The sequence below is a fragment of the Sciurus vulgaris genome (genome assembly GCF_902686455.1).
Source record: "Sciurus vulgaris genome assembly, chromosome: 1".
NCBI lineage: Eukaryota > Metazoa > Chordata > Mammalia > Rodentia > Sciuridae > Sciurus > Sciurus vulgaris.
In genome coordinates, this window is record NC_136461.1 from 26,802,165 (window position 1) to 26,825,303 (window position 23,139).

Sequence of the window (23,139 nt, forward strand, 5' to 3'; positions counted from 1 at the left end):
AAGATCAGGGAAGGACAAGGTACTTTTCATAATGGAGGATGAGGAAAGAGCAGACCGTAATGGGCTTTTGACAATTGGCTGACTTCTCTCTTGAAGTCTTTTGTTCCTCAGAACTTGGCCTCTCTACCACCTTAGAGGTATTTGATAACCTCTCTACTACCAGCTGGCAGGACTGGCACTGACCTCTAGTATATAGACAGTGACTCATTGTATTAAGCTAATTTGCCCTAGTCTGTAATTTCCCCCAGATGAAGGGAAGGGAAAGGAAATAACTCTGGGAAGTTTCTCCAGATCCTAGGCTTAATAGCACAACCTGTTTGAGCTCAGTGGTAGGTAGTTATGTGGAATTAGTAGTATAATTAGTGAGAGCTAGGTTTGAGTCCAGGCTCTGCTCAGCTCTGTCACTTGTCTCCTATATGTAAAATGAAGGCAGTAATACTGAATAATATTGCCTCTATTGAATTTTGCTGTGTTAATATAGTGAGACACTGTGTTTGTTTCATCTTTCGAGCCACCACTTGAGACAAGTACTAGTGTTCCTATGAGAACTAGAAGTGGCATAAAGATGGTAATAATACAGGAAGCCTCTGGCATAGTACCAGATACACATGACTCTGTAGTGTTGGCTTCCACCTCTATTTTTTATATTTTGGTGGTACTAGGAATTGAGCTATATCACCAGCGGGCCACCCTGCACCCCGCCACACACACACCTTTTTTCTCTTTCCTTTGTCAGTTTTGAGACAGGGTCTCACTGAGTGGCTGAGGCTGACTTCAAACTTTGTTCTTTTTTTTTTTTTTTTTGCGCTGTGCTGGGGATTTGAACCCAGGGCCTTGTGCTTGCAAGGCAAGCACTCTACCAACTGAGCGATATCCCCAGCCCCTGACTTCAAACTTTGGATCCTCTTGCCTTAACCTCTCAACCCCTAAGTCCTTAGAATTGCGGACTTGTGCCACCACACCCAGCAGTTTCCTCCTCTGTGATTCACTTGTGTCTTAGACTGCCTACCCAGAGGCTGTGGCTATTTTGTTCCTTCTTTGTGTTCCATGTTGATCACAGACTTAAACATAGATGTGTCACTGAACATGACTGATAGAATGGGAGGAAGCAACAGCCTCCCTGGATTGGTAGGTGAGCTGGTTCTTTGCAGCCATCCATCTTTAGGTCCTTCGTCACAGACCCACATCTGATTGCTTTTTGCTTCTCATCCATGAGGCTGTTAGGGCCAGAATCTTTATCATTTTCCCAATTTTTCTCTTCATAGGAAGCACCGGAGAGCACGAGACCGATCCAGATCTTCCTCCTCCTCCTCCCAGTCATCTCACTCCTACAAAGCGGAAGAGTATCCTGAGGAGGCAGAGGAACGAGAGGAGAGCGCCACAGGCTTTGACAAATCGAGACTGGGGACCAAGGACTTTGTGGGTCCAAGTGAAAGAGGCGGTGGCAGAGCTCGAGGAACCTTTGTAAGACCTTCCCCTGCATGCCACCAGTTCTGAAGAGGTTTCTTCAGAACACCAATTTTGTTGCCTATGATAGACTCTATCCAGCTTATAGACCCCAGATTCTTTGGTTCCCATCCCTGCATTCCTCCTGCTTTCCACCTGGTTTTGCTGTTCATAATCGGAGCACCTTAGAGCTTCCCGTCTCAACTTTCCCACTTACTTTGAGTCCTGTTTGTAGGGAGCCCTGGGCTTTGTGTCTCTCTGGGCTATAGACTTGGGATGCACAGAGGGAATGACTAGAAACCAGTTGAACCATACACGTGACTGGAGGACAGCTAGCTGTTCTGGGCCAGTAGTGTTTGAATAGAGTGCAGGGAATTTATTCCTGACTTGGACCTTTGTTCTTTTCCCCTGTTTATTGCCACAGCAATTTCGAGCCAGAGGGAGAGGCTGGGGCAGAGGCAGCTACTCTGGTAACAATAACAACAACAGCAACAATGATTTTCAAAAGAGAAACCGGGAAGAGGAATGGGATCCAGAGTACACGCCCAAAAGCAAGAAGTATTACTTGGTAGGTATCGGGGCTAACCATGAAGAGCCACAGGGCTTTGGCACACAGAGTAGCTGATTCCTAGACCCTTATTGGTCTGTAACCTTGTGATTAAATGTGTCTACTGGCACAGAACACACAGTAGTGCTAACTAGAAGGCTGTTCTCTAGAGAGGTCAGTCAGTCCTGGTTTCCATAGGGATTATCACAAGATGTTTATGGATTCCAGGATAAGCAAGCATTGTTGCTCTTGCCTTTTTAGTCTGTGAATTTTTTGTTTACTGCTCACTCACCCCCAGCCTCTGTCACTCTGCAGTATAAGATTGACAGAAAAGATAGTTCATGATCTCTTTGAGGAAAAGAATCTGTCTCCAAAGTGAAATGCCACTGGGGCTTCTCTCCTCTAAGCTGTTGATCATTCCCATGTTCTTCTGGGCCTCTCAGGTTAGGCAGAATTAACTGGCAGTGCTCTTTTGACCTTACTATGTCATAGCAGGCCCACATCCAAGTAGGTGTGACTCTTGTATCCAAGGGAAACTTGCAGTTGCACCTCCATCACCCACCAGAACAGCCTGTATGAATCTGCATTGTCAGTTACACAGCTTGGAAATAGGTTTTCGTGTAGATGGTGTGCCTGACCATCTTCACATTTCTAAGACTGCACTAGGATGCACTTTGAGGCTTCTAGAAGACTCTTGAACCTATCTCTAGGGAAATGTAGTCGGATTGCCTTGGATAGGTGCTACAGTGGTACTGTTGTGCGTGGGGGCAGATACAAGGTCATACAGAGCTAGTTTTCCCTGGCCTGTGTGCCATCTGCAAGAGCATTGTCAGCCACCGAAGTGGGGTGCACAGGCATCTGTGGACAGGTAGGCTGATGCTTTAGCTACAGAGGCATCAAGCACTATGAATAGACTCTTGGAAGTGATGGAGTGGATAAAGTAACAACTTCTGGTGTTCAGAATGTTTTATCTGTCAATCAGTCAAGCCCAGGGCTTTGCTCATGCTAAGTGCTCCCTTTCTTAGCTAACAACTAGTTCTGATATAATTTCACATTTTGGCATGATTGGCTTTCTCAGACTCATCCTTTGAGAGATGGTGTACTACATAGTAAGTAAAGTTACTTACAGTTCTAAGCCTGTTGCCTCATTTGCGTAGTGGAGGGGTGATAGTGATGGGGTAGGTGTGAGGATTAAGTGAGATAATGCATGTCAGCGTCTTCAGTGCTGGGTGAAGGTTTGTCATCGTTGTCATCATTATAATGTTCAAATGCCTCAGAGAGATTTCCTAAGGCACCCCACTGGCATTCTCTTGGATCTGAAAAAGTGACATTTTTAGAGTGGAGGACAGGGAGAAAAGGAGGAAAAGACTGAGTTTGAGCAGATTCTTTGAGGAGACACATATTAGGTGGGTGCAGAGACAAGAGCTCTTGTGCTAATGGCAGTTCTCTTTTCTTTCAGCATGACGACCGTGAAGGGGAAGGCAGTGACAAGTGGGTGAGCCGTGGCCGGGGCCGAGGAGCCTTCCCCCGAGGTCGGGGCCGGTTCATGTTCCGGAAATCCAGTACCAGCCCCAAATGGGCCCATGACAAGTTCAGTGGGGAGGAGGGGGAAATTGAAGATGATGAGAGTGGGACAGAGAACCGAGAAGAAAAGGACAATTTACAGCCCACAACTGAGTAGGGGCCACTCTTGACAGGAGCCCTTGCCCAGGGGAGAGAGGCGCTGGGAAGATGGCTGGTGAGGAGCTAAATAGAGGAGCCTCAGAGATTCTGAAAATCCCACCCCACCTCACCAGCCGTGCAGAATCCTCCTACAGCAGAAAGTGTCCTGGCGCAGTGTCCCACTGGACAGAGGAGGCCACCGGAGCCTTGGGGTCAGGCCCAGCTCTGGAGCCGAACACACTTTGGGCTCTAGCTGTGTTTCATTTGTTGTTGGTGTGTGGGGTGGGGCTGGGGTAGGGAGGGAGAGCAGTGCTTGGATTTTGGTTTGTTCCCTATTAGAAACCCAGCAGTTTTGTTCTTAATTTGATTTCATTTGGAACTGAGAGGACTAATTTGATGATTTTCAGTCTCTTCTCCCTTGTACTGATTTTGAAAGTCCCTTTTTTTTTTTTTTTTTTTTTTTTTCTTTTTCTTTTTTTTTTAGGCATATGTAGTAATATTAGCAGAAAGATTTAATTTGGGCAACTTTTGATTCTTAAAAAACAAAGCATGTGAATAAACATTGAAGTGTTCACCTCAGTTTGGGACCAAACTGCTTGGATCTTTGTAAAAACCGGTTTTGTATGTCAAGGAGGAGTTAAGGCCTTTCTGACCACCTTGTGTTCCCCTTTTCTGCGCAGCCATGTATCACATGGAGTTGCTTCCATCCACCCCCCGTGCACCCCTGCTCCTATATTTTCTGATTTCTTCTGGGCTGGGCTTCCCATTTTCCACCAGCAGCTCCAGTATCCCAAACTTTCTAGTCCTGCTGGTCCTCAGCAACAGGGGTGGAAACTGGAGGGCAGTTTCTGGTCTGTTTTCTAAGAAACTTCTGAATTCTATTATCTTTACAAATATAAGATGAGAAAATAATTTTTTCAATATTTTTTATTAATCTTTTTATAAAATGAAAAGAAACTCCTATGATCGATTAAGGAAGGTGGTTATGGCTGGGTGGTTTGTGGGGTTGTGTGTTTTTTGATTTTTTTTTTTCCTTTTCTCTTTTTAACCTTAAGCTTTAAGTTGAAACATTCTCAGATATTTGGGGGGGAAACATCCTCTTAAAATGGGTCCTTGTGCTTGCCTTCTGGGGAGGCGGTCCTGAGCAGGTGAATCATATGGCATTTGTGCATATGTTATATGCGGACTGCACCCTCCTCTTCCCCCCAACTGTTGCCTCTTGGGTTGTTGTGCTACTTTCCCCTTACTTTGCTACATTTCTATGGTTAAATTGGTTTTACTTGAATGATTCATGTTTAGGGGAAAAAAAATACCCTTAAAATTTGTTTCAACTCCTCCTGCAAATAAAAACAATAAATGAAGTGGCAGATGTACGAGGACTGTGTTCATTGTTGCCTGAGTGTGTGTGTTGCTGGGGGTGGTAGATAACCTCCCACAGTAGTTTCAGGAAACCTGAAAGATGAAAGTGCTTGTCGGGGCTGGCCCAGATTGTGGCGCAGCTCCGTCCCTTTGGGGGATTCCCTGCCATCTCTCCACTCAGCATCCTGCCCCAGGGGTTCTGCTTCATCTTGAGCCTTGGACACCTGAATAACCAGATTTTTTTTTTTTTTTTTTTTTTTTTCACTGTAATGTTGGGGGGGGGGTGGACAAAAAGGCAATCAATATAGATATAATTGGGCCCAATTGGGAAGATGGGGGCTGGTTGGAAAGGAAATCAAATGCTGACATCTCTAAGCCCTTTTCTCCTGCTCCTTCAACCTGTTTCTAAGGTAACCTGGCCCAGGAATTGTTCCTCCCTGCAGGGAGTTATGGGAGCTGTTTAATGTCTGCTGGGTTGTTACCTTCCTGCCTGGATCACACCACCATTTGACCAACCCGTTTGCTTCTCACTTTTTGGCCCACCCTCTGGCCACTGGTCACTGTATGTAGGATGGGGAGAGGAAGGGGCAAGATAAGTGGGGGTGCTGGGGGTTGGGGGAGGCAGGAGGAGAACAAAGAAAATCTAACGTGTATAAAAGGAGCAGGACACTCCCACTCATTTGGATACCAATCCTGGGTCCCCTTCTTCCTACCGGAATAAGTCTATTTCTATCCTTTACATAAAACTTGCTTTCTACACGCACCTCGGCGTTTCTTCACATCCGGGGAAACAACTGGTGGTCACCACGAACAGTTATGAGCGAGGACTTTTGCTTCTCGGTGGGATGCAGCTCAAGGGCTGGGTTAACTGCTCAGCCTTCTCTTCGTGGTGCAGGAAGATGACCTGAAGGCCTAACCCACAGTGGGGCTGGTTTATAGGTGGGCCCTACGCTATATGCTCAGCTCCGGGCCTGACTGGACGCTTAATGAAGTTTGTTCTTCCTGCCTTCTTCAAGGGAGCATCTGGAGTTGTTTTTGAAACCCAAGTCGGGCCCCACAGCACGGATCTCCGTTCTCCTTCCGTGGGGATAGGGGGAGAGTACACCTTGTTGGAGGGCAGGTGCAGCCATAGGTTTTCCAGACAGCAGCAGCCACCTCCTCCATCCAGGGTCGGTTTGGAGCGGTCGCCGCCCGCTGGGGGCCCCACCCTGGGCATGTGCTTCTCCCCACCCTTTGCCCTGCAGCTAAAAGCTTGGGAGCCAGCAGAGGTTGGGCCTGGGAAGGCTGTGTAAATGGTGGGTAGGAGCTTCCCTGTCAAAGCTGGGAGAAGGGCAGAGGCAGCGGGACTAGAATTCACGTGGCCGGGGAAGAGCGGGAGCGAGCTGTGTGTGACCCACCAGCGTCTAGAGACCCTGGAGTCCTCAAGTCCGGTAGGGGCCCAACCTGCAGCGCCGGGCCGCCCCCTCCCACGCCCACTCTGCATCTGGAGCCCGACCTATGGCTTGCGTCCCCGCCTCCTTGGCTGCACGGTCTCGCAGCCCGTCCCACCCTACCAGTACTCGGCCGCCGGCGGGACTGGCTAGGCTCTGGAGGGAGTCCCGGAAGCCATGGGTATGTGCGGAGGGTTTGGGTGGCCTCTGTGCAACCTTGGGGGACGGTAAACGCCTACACCACCCCCACTCTCCCGCTTGACCTCGACACCGAACCCAGGGCTCGCCTGGGGGTGCGCCCGCCAGGCCAGTCGGTCTTCGACGGGGCTTTTCTGAGCCGCGCCCCCATCCGGTCCTGCGCCCTCAGAGGTCCTGGTCCTGGCTGAATACCACGCGCAGAAAGAGGACGAGCTAAGTTTGGCCCCCGGGGACATCGTCCGGCAGGTGCGCGAGGGGCCTGCAAGGGGCTGGCTGCTGGGAGAGCTGAGGGACCATTGTGGCCTCTTCCCCAAGCGCCTGGTGCAGGTGAGGCCGGGTCGAGAGCCGGCTGCGGTAGGGGGTGCCATTGCGTGCCGCCGGGGAGCTTAAAACCAGTTCACATCCCCAGGAGATTCCAGAGGCCATGCGAGGCGGCGGGGAGGCCCGGAGACCGCGCTGCGCGCGCAGCCGAGGTGAGCCCCGGGGCCGGTGGGCACACTCTGCCAACACCAGGTGGTGGCGGGCGCGGCTCTGGGAGGGGCCGCAGGGCCCATTTGCGGCTTATGATTGGTTCCGAGAACAATGCTCCACCTGAGGGCGGGGCCAGAAGGTACCAAAAGCTATGCGTGCGCCTCCCAAGCTCTTCCAGCTCAGCTGACTGGGGTACCCTGCTCCGGCTAACCTCTTCGCCACCGAACCAGGTCACCCCGCCAAATCTCGGGGCCCTCAAAGATGGTGCAAAGTGAACTTCAACTACAGCCCGAAGCAGGCAGACGAGCTGAAGCTGCAAGCTGGGGAGATTGTGGAAATGATAAAGGAGGTGAGGGAATGAGACAAGAGGGTTTGGGAGAGATGATGGGGCACGAGTGAGGGGATTTGGGTGAAGTGAGGGTGAGGGGCGCAGAGATGGGAGAATGAGGGAGCAGGGGGAGGAGCAGGTCCTCAGGCAGAACGGAGGGTGTAGGATTTCTAGAGGTCCTTGGAGCAGAACCCCTGCGTCCTCCCCCCCTCCCCAGATTGAGGACGGCTGGTGGCTGGGGACGAAGAATGGGCAGCTGGGAGCCTTTCCATCCAACTTTGTGGAGTTGCTGGACAGTGGGCCCCCAAGTGAGACCTCGATCCTGTGACCAGACTGTAATCTCCAATGACCCTCTTGGTGGCATGAGCCTGTGATCCACCCATCCTGACCCTGTGATCCCTTTGGTCCCCTCCCCTGATCTAACTGAATTCTCATTCTCCTAAACTCATTGTCCCCCACCAGGCCTTGATAACCCTGACATGCCTTCCATCGGTACTGGATCCCAGCGACCTCCCAAGGTAAATTCGATCAGAATGGGCAGAGGTGGTGGATTCCTCTTGGAATGATGGGAGGCTCATCATCTTCTGCCTCTGATCCCACTAGCTGAGCAGCCTGGCCTCTAACAGCCCTCCAGACTACCTGCAGACAGGTGAGCTCTCAGCCAGAGCCCCCCGTCTCCCAAGTCACTCTGACCCGGGGGAGGGGGAACCTCCTTGTCCGGTGGAGGAGGGAGCTGCTGACTGAGGCAGGAGTGTTGGCTACCGTGAACTGACCTTCCCTCAGTCTCTCACCCCGAGATCTACAGGGTCCTGTTTGACTACCAGCCTGAGGCCCCAGATGAATTGGCGCTGCGCAGGGGGGACATGGTGAAAGTACTGAGGAAGGTGTGAGAGGAAAGGGAGGGGAAATCTCAGGGAAGCGGGGTGGACAAGCGGTAGGACCCAGCGGAGGAGCCTGGAGGGACCTGGCTCACCTCCTGGCCATGCTGTTTCTTTCTCAGACCACAGAGGACAAGGGCTGGTGGGAAGGAGAGTGTGACGGCAGGAGAGGCGTTTTCCCGGACAACTTCGTACTCCCACCACCCCCGGTGAGTACCCAGCTGGACACTCAGTGGCGGAAGCCAGGCTATTTTGGACAAAGCTGGGAGTCATGGCCCTCACTGGAAACAGAGGGGTTTGGGGCTTCCTAAAAAACAGAGGGTGTGGCACTGCCTGGGCCCAACTGGATGGCAACCCCAAAATGAGAGTGGACTAGACAGGTGGGGGCTTCTCTTTTGATTCTGATACTACTCTGCCTAGATCAAGAAGCTGGTCTCGCGGAAAGTGGACTCTCGGGAATCAGGTGGGTACCTGTGGAGTCTGGACTGGGCCATGCTGTCTGGGAGGTCTGCCAGTCCAGAGGCCCAGAAACAACTTGCAGTCTCTCGGTAGTGTCCAGTGCACCCCGTAGGAACCTTCCCTCCTGTAGGTCAAAGGCCTAGTAGAGTGTGTAGGTCAGTGTGGGGGTCAGTTTATATATGTTCATATGTTAATGTTTCTCTTTGTATCTTGAGAATGTGGTTCTCACAGTCTCTAAGAGTGGACCTATGTGTTCTGAGTCCATGAGACTGTGTGTTCATGAGTCTTAAGTGTGTCAGTCAGTAGCTCCGTGTGGATCTGCATGTGTGTAGGAATGTGTCTTTTTGTCTTTAATTACAATATTTGACACATGCCAAAAATAATACATAACGTGTATGTTATAAAACTTAATGAACACCCCACAGTCTGTCACCTAAGCCCAGGCACTGAAACATTGCCAATATTGATGTGTTCCTTCTCTTTCCTATTCTACCACTTTTCCCACCCCAAGAGGTAACCACTTGAATTTTATGTATGTAATTCCCTTGAGTTTTTAAGTTTTCATAATATGTAATGTGTCTAAACAGTAAATTTATTTTTGCTTCTTTTTGAGCTTTCTAAAAATGTTAGCATGGGGCTGGAGTTGTGGCTTAATGGCAGAGTACTTGCCTAGCATGTGTGAGGCACTGGGTTCCATCCTTAACACCACATTAAACAAACAAAAATAAAATAAAAGCATGTTGTTCATCTACAACTATTTTTTTTTTTTTTTTTTTTTTTTTTTTTTTTTAATGGTAGCATGTGTTAAGTTCCCTGGGACTTGGTGTGTTTTTTTGTTTTGTTACTAGGGACTGAACCCAGGAGGGCTCTATCACTGAGCTACATCTCCAGCCCTTGTTTTTTTTTTAACATTTTCTAGATGTCGATGGACCTCCATTTTTATTTATTTAATTATATGTGGTGCTGAGAATCAAGCCAGTGCCTCACACATGCTAGGCAAGCGCTCCAACACTGAGCCACAACCCCAGCCCTTCCAGTGCTGCTGCTTCTTCTTTTTTTTTTTTTTTTAATTTTTAATTGAGATAGGGTCTCACTCAGTTGCTCAGGGCCTCCCTAAGTTGCTAAGGCTGGCCTCGAACTTGTGATCCTCCTCCTTGAGCCCCTCCCAGTTTCTGGGATTACAGGCATGCACTATTGTGCCCAGTGACTTGGTGTTTTCAGTCAACCTTGTTTCTAAGAACCATCCATGTTGTGTGTAGGTGTATTCTCTGATGTATAATATGCCTTGCAGGGAATTTACCACACTTTACGTATCTAGTCTCCTGATGGTGGACATTTTAGTTGTTTCTACCTTTTAAGTTCTTTTTTTTTTTTTTTTTTTTTTTTTTTTTTTTTTTTTTTTGCAGTGCTGGGGATTGAACCCAGGGCCTTGTGCTTGCGAGACCAGCATTCTACCAACTGAGCTATCTCCTCGGCCCCTCTACCTTTTAAATATTACACATGCTGCTGCCATGTACATTCCTGTGCCTATCTTATGGTACACAGATAAAATAGTTTCCTGAGGCTGGGTGTGGTAATGCATGCCTTTAATTCCAGTGGCTTGGGAGACTGTGGCAGGAAGATCTCAAGTTCAAGTCAGCCTCAGCAATTTTGTGAGGCCCCAAGCAACTTGATGAGGCCCTGTCTGTAAATAAAATATAAAAAAGGCTGGAGATGTGGCTCGGTAGTTACGTGCCCCTGGGTTCAATCCCTGGTACCAAAAAAAAACAAAAAGGAAAAAAATTCTCTTTATGGTAAATTAATGTTCACTTTTTGAGGGCCTCAAGGGTGCCAGGCAAGCGCTACCACTAAACCACGTTCCCCAGCCCTTACGAATATTCAACTTTTATGAGATAAAGACAAATTAATTTCAAGTAATTGTATTCTTTAACATTCCACTGTCAGTCAGTATGAAAGATCCTATTGATCTACATCCTCTTCAAGACTGTGGTGTTAAAAGATTTAATTACTTTTGTGAATATAGTAAGTCAAAGTAGCATCTCATTATGAACAGAATTTGCATTTCCCTGGTTATTAATAATCTGTAGGAGTTCTTCACATATTCTGAATATCCTTTCTGATATATATTGCCGATATTTTTATCTCAGTTTGTGGCTTGTCTTCATTTTCTACAAAATGTTTACAAACATAAGTTCTTTATTAGTAGTAGTATTATTACTATTTTCAGCAGCAGCATTTGCGGTGCTAAGGATTGAAACCAGGGCTTTGTGCATACTAGACAAGTGCTCTTCCCCAGAACTACATCCTCAGCCCCCATAAGTTCTTAATTTTCATGCACTCAAACATATTAATCTTGCCAGGCATGGGCACACACCTATAATTCCAGCAGCATGGGAGGCTGAGGCAGGAGGATTGTAAGTTTGAGGCTAGACTTGACAATTTAGTGAGACCTCAACAACTTAGCAAGACCCTGTCTCTAAATAAAAATAAAAAAGAGGGGCTGGGGAGATAGCTCAGTCGGTAGAGTGTTTGCCTTGCAAGCACAAGGCCCTGGGTTCGATCCCCAGCATCCAAAAAAATAAATAAATAAAATAAAAAAGGACTGGGACTGTAGCTCAGTGGCGAAGTGCCCCTGAGAAAAATCCCCAGTACAAAAAAAAAAATCTGTCCCTGGGCTGGAGATACAACTCAGTAGTAGAGTGCTTTCCTAGCATGGGTGAGATCCTGGTCTCAAACCCCAGTACCAAACAAAAAGAAAAAGAAATCTATTCCTGTTCCAAGTTCAGAAAAATTTATCTATCTTTTCTTAAACTTTGTAAGTGTTGCTCTTTATATTTAAGTGATTTTATCCATATAACATTGGTGTGAGTGATTTAATTTTACCTTTTTCCATATGGACAATCAATTGTTCTAGCACCATTGATTATTTTTTACATGCAAATAGCATGCAATTTTTATAATGTTTATTCCTACATACTCATATACTCTTGAGATTTTGTATCTTTTAAAAAGCTAGATGTTCTTCTATATTGCAGGAATATAGGAAGGCATTGATATTTGGTTTGGTTTGGTACCAGGAATTGCACCTAGGGGCACTTTACCCCTGAGCTACATTCCCAGCCCTTTTTATTTTTTAGTTTTTTGAAACAGGGGCTCTCTAAGTGGCTGAAGGTCTTGCAAGGTTGCTGAGGCTAGCTTCAAAGTTGCAATCCTCCTGCATCAACCTGCTGAATAACTGGGGTTACAGGTGTGTGCCACTATGTCTGGCTGGCTTGATTTTTTTTTTTTTTTGGTAGATGAAGGCATGATTTTATTTAAGCGGGGATGAGCCAGACAGGGTCACAGTATAGCCCAGAGGAGGGGGCAGGACACAGGCACACTCTTCATGTCCATTAGCCACAGGCCAGACCTCCCATGAAAGCAAGGCTGCTGCCGCAAGGTGGTGCAGGGCTGGCAAGCCCTGGTGGAGGCCACCAGCAGCCCCTCCCTTGGGAGATAGCTCTGGGTGCTGGCCTTCTCCAGTCGATGGGATGCAGAGGAAAAAGGGCCTGCTATAGAGAGCTTCAGGGACATAAGCCTTAGAGATGGTGCATGTGGGATGTCCCCTTGGCAGGATCTGAGGTGCCTATTCTCCAAGCCTTCATATTTTGGGACAGGCTCCTCTGACACGCCCCATTTCACCTTAGCCAGCCAGGCATCTCATCCCTCAGAAGCCACAGACCTAGAGATAGTAGGTTAAGGGTGCTGCCTCTGAGCAGGGAGGGAGCTTGGGGCCAACCACCCACTACCAAGTCCTTAGTGCCACAGCTTCTAGTCTTCCCCTGAGGACCAGGAGTTTCCCTCTCCTTCCCTTGGGGTGAACTTCAGGAACTGGCCAGGGCCCAGGTGAAGAGGACCCCCTGCCCAAGGGGTCTTCAGGGCACCCCCCTCTTCTTCCTGTAAGGGGATCCTCTGTCACTGTCAGGGGCCCCCAGGATCCCCTGTTACATACCCTGGGATTGCTCCAGCCGGTTCATCACCTTTCCATTCACATGTTCTGGCTCCTCCTCCATGGCTTGATTTTTATATATTGACTTATAAGCAGCCATGATGCTAAACTCTGATTTGTAATAATTTATCTGTAGATTTCCCCCCCACCCCCCAGTGCTAGGGATGGAACTGGGGTGTTCTACCACTGAGCCACATCTCCAGCCGTTTTTCATTTTGAGATAGGGTCTCTAAATTGCTAAGGCTAGCCTTGAATTTTGAGATCCTCTTGCCTTAGTCTCCTGAGTTGTGGCGATTACAGGCATGTACCACCGTGCCTGGCCTTACATATAATTTTTTATCAAGAATGGATGTTGAAAAAAAAAAAGGGTGTTGAGGGCTAAGGATGCAGCTAAGTGGTAGAGAACCTGCCCAGCATATGGAGGCTCTGGATTGTAACCCTAGCAATGAGGAGGAAAAATGGATGTTGAATTTTCCCAAATTATTTATGGAATCTTTGAAAAATTATTATTTCTCCTATAATCTGTCAATGGTCAATGTGATGAATGACATTTGTAAAAATTTTATTTTTATTCTATTTATTTTATACTGGAATTAAACCCAGGGGTGCTTAACCACTGAGCTACATCATCCCCTTGCTAAATTACTGAGGCTGGTTTTGAACTTGCAATCCTCCTGCCTCGGCCTCCCAGGCCACTGGGATTACAGGTGTGTGCTACCAGTAGTGCCTTGGCTGTAGAATCCCCTTGCATTCCTGTATAAATCCAATTTGGTATTGGTTTCTTATCTTTCCTATTAAATGCTTTCTCGATTTTTCTCAAGATTTTTGTATTTAGGCTAATCATGGTGGCACAGACATATAATCCCAGTGATTTGAGAGGCTGGGGCAGGAGGATTGCAAGTTCAAGAACAGCCTCAGCAACTCAGGCCCTAAGCAATTTAGCAAGACCCTATCTTAAAAAAAATTTTTTTTTTTTTTTTTTTTTTTTTTTTTTTTATTTATCTTCACTGTCCTCATCTGATTAGCAACGTTATACTAGACCTATGAATGAGCTAAGTATTACACATTTTGTTTTTGTGGTACTGGGGATCAAACTCAGGGCCTCGCAGATTAGCCACTGAGGTGCACCCTGACCCAAGGAGCACACATTTTGTTTTTAGGTATCTGGTAGACCATGTAAGACAGGAATCTTGCCAGTGCACACCTGTAATGCTAGTGACTCAGGAGGCTGAGGCAGGAGATCACGAGTTCAAAGCCAACCTTAACAAAAGTGAGGTGCTAAGCAACTAGGAGACCCTGTCTCTAAATAAAATATAAAATAGGGTGGGGGATATGACTCAGTGGTCAAGTGTCCCTGAGTTCAATCTCCAGTACCCACCCTAAAAAAAAGATAGGAATCTTTCCTTAAATAGTGATAAAACTTACCTATAAATTCATATGTTCTTGGGGTTTTTTTTCCATTATAGGGAGATTTTAAATGATTTCTTAAATTTCTTTAAAAATTTTAGAAAAGGCAGCAAAAATTCTTGAATTGGTTTGGTAATTAGGGTTTTTAAAAAAAATTTTAGTTGTCAATGGACCTTTATTTTATTTATTTATATGCGGTGCTGAAAATCAAACCCAGTGCCTCTTACATGCTAGGCAAGTGCTCTACTACTCAGCCACAAACCCAGCCCGTTTTTTGTGTGTGTGATATTGGGAATTGAACCAAGGGACGCTTCACTGCTAAGATACATCCCCAGTCCTGTTTAGTTTTTGTTTTGGGACAGGGTCTCACTAATTGGTGAAGGCTCATCTCAAACTTGGGATCCTCTTGCCTCAGCCTTCTGAGTAGTTGGAATTATAGGCATCTGCCACCATGTCCAATTCTTAAAGTCAGTTTTGAAAAGTTATATTCTTTAAATTATCCATTTAATCTAATTTTTCCAATTATTTGTGTGGAGTTACTTATAATATATATATTTTTTTTCTTTTTGGGGAGTACTAGGGATTAAATTCAAGATCACTCAGTAAGCCATATCCCCAGCCCTTTTTTATATTTTATTTAGAGGCAGGGTCTCACCGAGTTGCTTAGCATCTTGCTAAGCTACTGAGGCTGGCTTTGAACTTGTGATCCTCCTGCCTCAGCCTCCTGAGCTGCTGGGATTATAGGTGTGTGCCACCATGCCTGGCTATGATATTCTTTTATGAAATCTTTTTAATCTCAGTGACAGTCTGCAGTTACAGCCCTTTTTTCAAGTTTTGTAAGTGCTGCACACTAACCAATTGGGCCACAAGAACATCCTCCGTTTTTCATTTCTTTTTTCTTGTTCAATCTTACCACATATCTATATACCACGTATTTGTATATATACATATATATTATACATTAAAATAATTTTTATTTAAAATTTAATATTATATATAAAAATAAAATAAATTTTATAATAAAATAAATAAAGATCTTTTCTGTTATACCTTTTTAAAAAAAATTGTGAAGCCACAGGATGTGGTGGCACATGCCTGTAATCCCAATGACCGGAGGCTCAGGCAAGAGGATTAGAATTTTGAGGTCAGCCTCAGAAATTTAGTGAGCCCCATTCTCAAGATAAAAAATAAAGGGCTGGGGATAGAGTTCAGTTGGTAGAGTGCCTGCCTCACAAGCACAAAGCCCTGGGTTCAATCCCCAGCACTGAAAAAAAAAAAAAAAAAAAAAAGATAAAAAAATAAATAAATAAATAAAATCAATAAATAAAAAGGCTGGGGATGGGGCTCAACGGTAAAGTGCCCTTGGGTTCAATCCTTAGTACCAAAAAAATGTTGTGAAGGTAGGTGAGGTGGCACACGCCCTGTAATCCCAGTGACATGGGAGGCTGAGGCAGGAGGATCCCAAGTTCAAGGCTAGTCTCAGTGTCTTAGGGAAATCCTGTCTAAAAATTAAAAGTAGCTGGGAACGGTGGCTTTTAATCCCAGTGGCTTGGGAGGTGAGGCAGGAGGACTACAAGTTGAAACCCTGTCTCAACATTGAGTGAGGCCCTAAGCAATTTAGTGAGACCCTGTTTCAAATGAAAAATAAAAAGGGCTGGGGACAAGACTCGGTTGTTAGTGCCCTTGGGTTCAATCCCTGGTACAAATAAATAAATAAATAAAATAATAAAAAAGGTCTTTTGATGTGGTTCAGTGACAATGCCCCTGGGCTGGATCCTTAGTGCTTTTAAAACAAAAAAAAAATTGTGAGGGCTGGGGTTGTGGCTCAGTGGCAGAGCGCTTGCCTCGAATGTGTGAGGCACTGGGTTCGATCCTCAGTACCACATAAAAATAAATAAAGGTCCATTAACAACAACAACAAAAAAAGTAAAAAAAAATTGTGAGCCAGGCCCAGTGGTACATACCTGTAGTCTAGTACAGCTACTTAGGAGGCTAAAGTGGGAAGATTACTTGAGCCCAGGATTTCGAGGCCAATCTGGGCAACAAAGAGAGACGCCATCTCAAAAAAAAAAAAAAAAAGTTATGGTCAATGACGATAACTCTAATGCAAAATACATTACTTCTTTTGTTTAATTTGTGCTTCCCATAGACCCCAAGCCCACTCTAGCTACGGAGGGCAGAGCACACTGGGGGCCAGGTGGGAGCAGCCAGGATGGATGATGAGTCACAGAGCAGGTGACGTTGGGGGTGACTGACCTCAAGCATGTAGTGGGGAAATGATGATGTGTGATCGGACTTGGGACGTTTTGTTGTTTTGTGGTGCTGGGGACCGAACCAAAGTCTTTGCCAGGTGAGGAAGCGCTCTGCCACTGAGCTCCACCCGGTGCTCAGGATGGATTTTGATGGTGGAGCAGACAGGATTTGTGAGGGTCTGGATGTGCAGCATAAGGACATAAAAGGAGTTAAGGATGACTCATCTGAGTAATGGGTAAAATGGAGGACGCTGAGAAAGAAGCAGATTTAGGAGGTAAGAAACAGGAGCTCGGTTTTGGATGTCAAGGCTGTGATGCCAGCTGCTCTTCAAGTTGGATTTTTTTTTTTTTAATTAACTTTTTAATTTATATGTATATATTGCTATTCTGGAGATTGAACCCTGGGCCTCACATACGCTAGGCAAGCACTCTGCCAAGGGGCTCCTCCCCAGCCCCCAAGAGGGAATATTATGAGGGCAGTTGAACGTGCATCTGGGGTTCCAGGAGGAAGAAGGGGTTAGGACAGAAATTTGGGTCATGGGCTTATTGATAAAACTTGGTTGGTGAGACCCCTGAGGGAGTAAATGAGAGAGAGAAGATGAAGAATTTCAGGGGTAGATAGGAAGGGAAAAGGTTGCTGCCCTGGTCCGTGGAAAAGTTGGGGTCTGGCCTGGGGAAGCAGCCATGGCAACAAGCAGCGGGCAGGTCTTGGAAGAGTAGAAGGAAGCCTGTCAGGATATGGAGCTGTCTCCACACAAAGCCTTGCCTGATAACTGTCTGCCACGTGTCCCTTTGGTGTGCTCCCACAGTTCCCTAAGCCAAGATGCCACAAGAGTGGTCACCACCTTGAGAGTCAGATGGGATTCATCTGTCCACAGTCTCTGCATGCAGTACAGATGGGGCCATTGACTGTTCGTGGATGATAAGTCAAGAAACAAATGCTTCCCTCCTCTCTCCTCCCAGCTCCTGTTAAGGAACCAAAAAAGTTGATGCCAAAAACATCCCTCTCTAATGTCAAGAAGCTGGCGACAGCTCCCTCTGGGCCCAGCAAAGCCAAGTAAGGAGAACGTGGGGTTGGGAAAGAAGGGTACAGAGGGATGTCCCTCCCACTTGCATGCCCAGGTCCTGATGGGGATATATTCCAGGACATCTTGGACACCCAGTGGGGATGCTCAGAAGCGCCCCTCCCGAGATTCAGGTAAGTGCTTCCTTCTCCAGTGGGGTGGGGGCAGGGGGACACCTGGTGGACAGGGATAGAGTGGTTGTGCTGAGGGACAGAGACGGGAGGAGATCGGGACTCTGAGGAGCCTTGGGTCTAAGATTCTGCTCTCATAGGTTCCAAGGGCAGCTTCCTCAGTGGGGGTCCTGGGCAACCTGGCAAAAAGCAGTTCAAAACACAGGCTTCCCGCCAGCGTTCCACATCCAGTCAGGTGAGGGGCTGGAGACATGGAAGAGTCGGGGGATATGGGGCACAGCTGGTCCCCAGAGGTGTGGCTGCAGGACTGAAGGATCCTGGACAAAGGGGAACCAGACCCAACCCTTCACAGCACCCAGCCCTCAGCTGAGAACTCACCCTATCACCACAGGAGGAAGAGCACAGCAGCCTGCCAAAGGTCCCTTCTGTGAATAGGACCTCTGCTCCAGACAAGACTACCACCCCAGAGAAGAGCCAGCTTCCAAATAAGGACCCCAGCCCAGAGAAGATCCTGGCTCCTGACAGAGTCCCCACCCTAGAGAAGACCCTGACTCTGGTGGACAAGATCACCAGCCCAGAGAAGATCCTAGCTCCCAAAAAGGTCCCCATTCCAAAGAAGACCCAGACTCTGGACAAGGCTTCCACTCCAGAGAGGGTTTTTTCTGTGGATGAGGCCCCTGTCCTAGAAAAGGGCTTGACCCCAGAACCGATGTTTTCTGAAGAGGTCCCCCCTGGAGATAATTCTCAATTCCAGCACTTATCTCCCAAGGAGAGTCTGCAGAGGGCGAAATCCCTGGTGGCCACCCAGGCTCAATCCCAAGAGGACGCTCACATGCCAGAGAAGTACCCCCTGCAGCCCGACTCCGCACAGAGATGCCTTTGTAGAATGAAACATGGGGATGGCTCCCCACCGCAGGATGCGTCTAAGTCTATGCCTACCCTTAAGAAAGCCCAGCCTCCGGAAGAGGCCACAATCCTCCTGGAGGAGGCACCTGTGAAAGATGAGCATACCCCAAAAGAGGAGGTGCCTCCTAAAGAGAAAGTGGCTCCCCAAGAACAGGTGCTCTCTAAAGAGACAGCCCCTGTCCCCCAAGCCCCACACACTGCCGAGCCAACTCCAGAACCCCAAGAGACTCCCACCCCCCATTTCCTAGTGAGGCACAACTCCGAAAGCAAGAACGATGGAGTAGATATAAAGACTCTAAAGGACGAGGTGGGGTCTCTAAAGAAGTTGCTGGAGCTTTTGGAGCTGCAGCTGGAGTAAGTGGGCACGGGCTGGGTGGGGTGGGGAGGAAGGAAAGGGTCTGAGGACCCCTCACCTGGTCCTGGTACGCAGGAGGAAGATTACTGACGTCTGGGAGGAGCTGAAGAGCGAGAGGGAGAAGCGCCGGTTGCTGGAGGTGGGTGGGGAGCGGGCCCCAGCGGGAGGGTGGGGACGGGGCAGCCCTGACTACCTCTCCTGACTAGGTTCAGCTGATGCAGAGCACCCACAACACGCCGACGACGCGGGGGTTAAAACACGCGCAGACGCAGACGCACTGAGGGGAGCCTGCGAGGCACCATGGCCGGACCTGGAGGGACATCTGGCTCGGGCCAACCCCGTCCTTGTATACAGTTTTTGAAAACTTAAAGTAAACTGCTCCGGATGCGTCGATCTGGCCTGATTTGTGGGGGGCGGGACCTATGTGGCGGGCGGGGTCTCTCCGCGCTCTCCGCCCTCTGCATTCCTGGCGGTCCCTCCCGGGCACATCTGGCCAACATGTGGCTCCCATTACTGTTTCCAAGGCCTAAGCGCGGCTATTTTTATCCACCGGATGGTGGGGGGCGGGGAAGGAGGCGTCCCCTGCCTACACCAACCCCTTGCCGCCAACTCCTCCCCGGAGACCAGGGACAGGGGGTCCTTGGTGGGTTGGGTTCTGCCTGAGGGCCCCCGGATTCCGGAATCCAGCTTTGCATGGGGGTTGGGCTAAGAGGGTCTTCTCTCCGGGCGCTGACCCGCCACCAGATGGCCTTCCTGCCCTCTCAGAGTGTCATCTAACCCACCTCCGACAAGACCAGACGTGAACTCCACCCCGCTCAGGCACACCAGTTACATGGGGGCTGAGAGCACCTTAGCGTCAAGGTCAGGTTTCCCAGACCTGGTGTGTGATTGCTATGATGCACGAGCCCAGGGCGAAGTGGGCCCAGGTGTTTGCCGGTGAGGAACGAAACTGCGGAAAACGGAGCAGCGGTGTGTGTGTGCCTCTTTCTGCCATCTGTGAAGTGGGCACAAGCATGTTGGTCTGGCGGGTGTACAGAGGTGGTACAGTCTTTTAAAGGAGTCGAATTGGGTCTCAGTCCTGGGGACCACTAGGAGCAAGGGGAACAGAGGGAGAGACTGAGTCACTGAGAATGCAGCTTTCATTGGTCACTTCATCTCTTCATCGTTTCCTAAGGAGAGAAGGTGGGGACCTTGCATCCTCCTCCCACCCGGCCCCGGGAAGGGTTCCTCTCAAAAGGTAGTGACCCGTGTCCAATAGCACCAGGGAAATTTGTGGGGGCGAGGCAGTCCGAAGGACCCAGGGCAGCTCTGGGCTCAGTTGCCTGTCCGCGGGTAAGACGTCAGTAATAGTGCATGCGGCCCAAGGTGCCGGTAGAGCTGGGCCCCAGTGTGCCGGTGCCCAGTAGGTCTGGCTGCCCCGTGCGCCAGATCTCGCGCAAGATCCGCTCGCGCTCCTCCAGCCGCTGCGCGCGCTCCAGTTCCTCGGCAGACGTGAAGACGTTGACGCTGAGGGGTCCGTCGGGCTCCACAGACAGCTCCGGGCCAGGCAGCGTGTCGTCGGGGCCCAGTCGCGTCACTGTGTCGTCGTCGTCCTCCTCCTCGTCCTCAGGATCCACTGTGCTGCTGCGGGGGTCCCGGCGAGAAGCAGGACCCCGGGACCGCGGGCGGGGCGCGCAGGAGATGCTGATGACCAGTAGACACAGGGTCAGCAGCAGACCAAAGCAGACGCCCAGCACGAAGTAGAGGCCAAAGCTCTCGGGGTTAGCTGGGGGACAGAGGGCAGAGGTCACAGAAGGACCTTGGCTTATGGGAGTCATGCCATCTTGGAAAGACTCTAGGTTCCAGGTTTGGGGCAAGGTTGGTAACCCCGATCTGAAGGACAGCGGGGAAGAGACATCAGGCACTCAGGCTGGGAGGGCGAGGGAGTAGGTGACCGGCTAGAAGAGGGTTATAATGGCAGGGCACGGAGGTGGGGAGCGACCGGGTGGTGAGGGGGCGGGGAGGGGTCCATGCCCCCAGGGCCCTTGCGCCGCCGCCCTCACCGCGGATGTGTGCGTAGGCCGCCAGGCTGTTGCTGAGCAGCTCCATGTCCCTTCGCGGGGCATCCATGCTGCTCGGAGGGCAGCTCCCCTGTCGGCCTGCGAGGTCAGCAAGTCAGGTCCTTCTACCCAGCCCAGAGCTGACTCTGGCCCGCTGGCCCCTTGGGCAGCTCCTCCCCTTGGAGGAGCGGCCCCAGTTTCCACCCTGAAGACAGCGGGTTCCTAACTTCGTCGCGGACCCGGGTCCTGGCAGGGGGAATCCTTCCTCCCGACGCGGACGCCCCTCCATCCTGGGGAGCAGCCGAGAGCCGCAGGAAGCTCCGCCCACCTGTGGGGTCCCCAAAGAGGCCCGGTTTCGCCGTCCCGGGGCGGGATGCAGGGTGGAGGCCGCCCTCCCGCGTCCCGCCCGGGGGCCGGGAGGCCCGGCTCACTCACCGTCAGCGCCCCGACTCCCGGCTGCCCGGCCCTGGCGGGTCCGGCGTCAGTCCCGGCGGCCGCATACACCCGGGCCGGCCGCTCCCGCCCGGTCCGGTCCCAGCCGCCCCGCCCGGCTCGGCTCCCAGCGACGGCAGCGCGGGCCGGACGCGGCCGATGGACCAGCGGCGGAAAGTTTCCTCGGAGGAAAGAGGAGGGGCGGGGCGGGGCGGCCCGGGAGGCGGAGGAAGGGCGCCGCAGAGGAAGGGGAGCGGGGCGAGCGCGCGGCGGGGGCGGCGGCGGCGGCGTGCGCCCCCACAGGAAGCCGCCGGGAGGCCGCGGCCAGGGGCCCGCCCCCAGGCCACTACTAACAACAACAATAACACCGTTATTAATAATGTTCTCCTGTGCCTCGGTGCCAGGCAGTGGGCCAGGCACTTCACATGTTCTGCATTTATTCGTGACAACCCAATAACGTGGGTATCGTTATCTCCACTTCGCAGATAAAGTTGAGTAACTTCACCAGACGGTCAGGATTTGAACCCACAGCTCTCTGACCCTAGCGCCAAGGCTCTAAATCATTTCCCTCTACCCTACTTCTTTCCCAGGGGCACCAACCTCCCTGCCCCTCCTCCACAACCCTTCCCAGACCCGGGCACAGGTTGCCAGCACCCTTAGGTCCTCAACCTTCTTGGAAGGAAGGAGGTGCTTGGCCCCTCCTCCCGGGGCCTAGGCATGAGTGTGTCCAGCTGGCCGAGCTCTGGTCTGGTCCTGCAGGGTTAATGATTGTTGGACTGTTGAGCCAGGATGGGGCCAGGCTTGCAGACCCAGACCCTGCATGGGGCCTCTGCTTGTGCAAAAAGCTCCTGGGCTCCTCTTCACAGAGCCCTTGTGGCAGAATGCATGCTCCCCTCCCCTAAACCTGCCCAGGCACACACACATGCATACAATGTGTGATCAGTGTGTGCAGCTGGGGTCTTCTTTCCTTCTGCCCAGTACCCTCCTCCCTGCTCCGTAGCTTCCCCCGCTGGTGTTGGAGCTGGGGTGAGGGGGAGGCCTTCTTGGCGGGAGCCTTAGAGAGGAGGAGGGAAGGAAGGGGGAGAGGAAATTGCAGACATAGCTGAAGGCTCTGCCTGAGGCCTGTGGGCCAGCGACCCCCTCCCTGTCCAGGCCGCAGACCCCCACTCCACCAGTCCTGAAACTGGGTTCAAGTAGAGGGCAGATCTAGATGGGGAAGTGACTAGGACTGACACCCACCTGGGTGACTGTTTACCCTGCTTCTTGAGTGGTGTGGAGGTATTTCTGCCCATATCTGTGGTCGCCTGTTTCCATTTCAGAGTACTTGAATATGTTTGCGGGGGTGGGCATGAACCGTTGTACATACAGCCTGGTCAGCAAGTGCTGAGAGCATGTGCCTAACCCTTCCTCAAAAATGGGGATTTAGCTGTAAACAAGACACTGATCCTTGTCCTCATGGAGCTGACACTAACTTGGAAAGAATGCATAGAGAAGATAGTCTCGGGTACCGTGAGGTGCGCAGAGAGGATGGGCAAGGGCGATGTGGTGAAGAACATCTGGGGGTGATTTGCACAGGGACATCAAAGTGAGACCTGAATCCTGCTGAGGGGGCAGCCAGGCCAGAATCTGGAGGAGAGCGTCCAGGCAGGGAAAAGGGAAAAGGGTCTGGGGTAGGAGCATGCTTGGGGGTACCTGGCTCACAAGGCCAAAAACCAGCGTGGCACCTGTGGGCATGGGAGAGAGTGATCGAAGAGGGGGAAGTCACGCAGGGGCTTGCATTTGATGAG

The 23,139-nt window shown here is 50.1% G+C and overlaps 3 protein-coding genes across 7 annotated transcripts in view; 2 read left to right on the plus strand and 1 right to left on the minus strand.

The window, feature by feature from the left end:
- Positions 1-5,028, plus strand: part of THRAP3 (thyroid hormone receptor associated protein 3) — a 55,643-nt gene extending 50,615 nt beyond the window's left edge. Inside the window, exons 10-12 of the mRNA XM_079130090.1 lie at positions 1,266-1,464; positions 1,871-2,014; positions 3,453-5,028. Of these exons, the coding sequence (XP_078986216.1) occupies positions 1,266-1,464; positions 1,871-2,014; positions 3,453-3,674 (565 nt within the window). The 3' untranslated portion in view covers positions 3,675-5,028. The remainder of the gene's footprint in view (positions 1-1,265; positions 1,465-1,870; positions 2,015-3,452) is intronic.
- A 1,136-nt stretch (positions 5,029-6,164) lies between these two features.
- SH3D21 (SH3 domain containing 21) lies at positions 6,165-20,128 on the plus strand. Of its 5 annotated transcripts, none has more exons than XM_079110087.1 (16): positions 6,165-6,625; positions 6,812-6,888; positions 7,052-7,115; positions 7,344-7,462; positions 7,659-7,749; positions 7,904-7,959; positions 8,045-8,090; positions 8,225-8,325; positions 8,442-8,528; positions 8,740-8,782; positions 17,389-17,482; positions 17,571-17,623; positions 17,761-17,855; positions 18,012-18,880; positions 18,957-19,020; positions 19,088-20,128. In XM_079110087.1, exons 1-16 carry the CDS (start codon positions 6,622-6,624, stop codon positions 19,160-19,162), a joined length of 1,938 nt encoding a protein of 645 aa, XP_078966213.1. In that variant the 5' UTR covers positions 6,165-6,621; the 3' UTR covers positions 19,163-20,128. The 5 variants fall into 5 exon arrangements, with proteins under 5 accessions (XP_078966213.1, XP_078966212.1, XP_078966214.1 ...); XM_079110086.1 differs by having other exon boundaries at positions 6,166-6,625; positions 6,812-6,969; XM_079110088.1 differs by lacking the exons at positions 6,165-6,625; positions 7,659-7,749 and having other exon boundaries at positions 6,650-6,969.
- On the minus strand, positions 20,003-21,551 carry EVA1B (eva-1 homolog B). The gene is made up of 3 exons (XM_079110123.1): positions 21,356-21,551; positions 20,924-21,019; positions 20,003-20,646 (listed from the first exon to the last, which is right to left on the minus strand). Exons 2-3 carry the CDS (start codon positions 20,988-20,990, stop codon positions 20,222-20,224), a joined length of 492 nt encoding a protein of 163 aa, XP_078966249.1. The 5' UTR covers positions 20,991-21,019; positions 21,356-21,551; the 3' UTR covers positions 20,003-20,221.
- Positions 21,552-23,139: the final 1,588 nt, after the last annotated feature.

What these genes read in the sequence shown, in the direction of transcription:
- SH3D21 (XM_079110086.1), top strand. An exon ending in TCGTACTCCCACCACCCCCG is followed by an intron (nt 8,529 to 8,739) that starts GTGAGTACCCAG and finishes TACTCTGCCTAG; the next exon opens with ATCAAGAAGCTGGTCTCGCG. An exon ending in AGCGTTCCACATCCAGTCAG is followed by an intron (nt 17,856 to 18,011) that starts GTGAGGGGCTGG and finishes CTATCACCACAG; the next exon opens with GAGGAAGAGCACAGCAGCCT.
- EVA1B (XM_079110123.1), bottom strand. Translation starts at nt 20,990, where the DNA reads ATGGATGCCCCGCGAAGGGACATGGAGCTGCTCAGCAACAGCCTGGCG. An exon ending in GGCCTACGCACACATCCGCG is followed by an intron (nt 20,647 to 20,923) that starts GTGAGGGCGGCG and finishes TCTGTCCCCCAG; the next exon opens with CTAACCCCGAGAGCTTTGGC.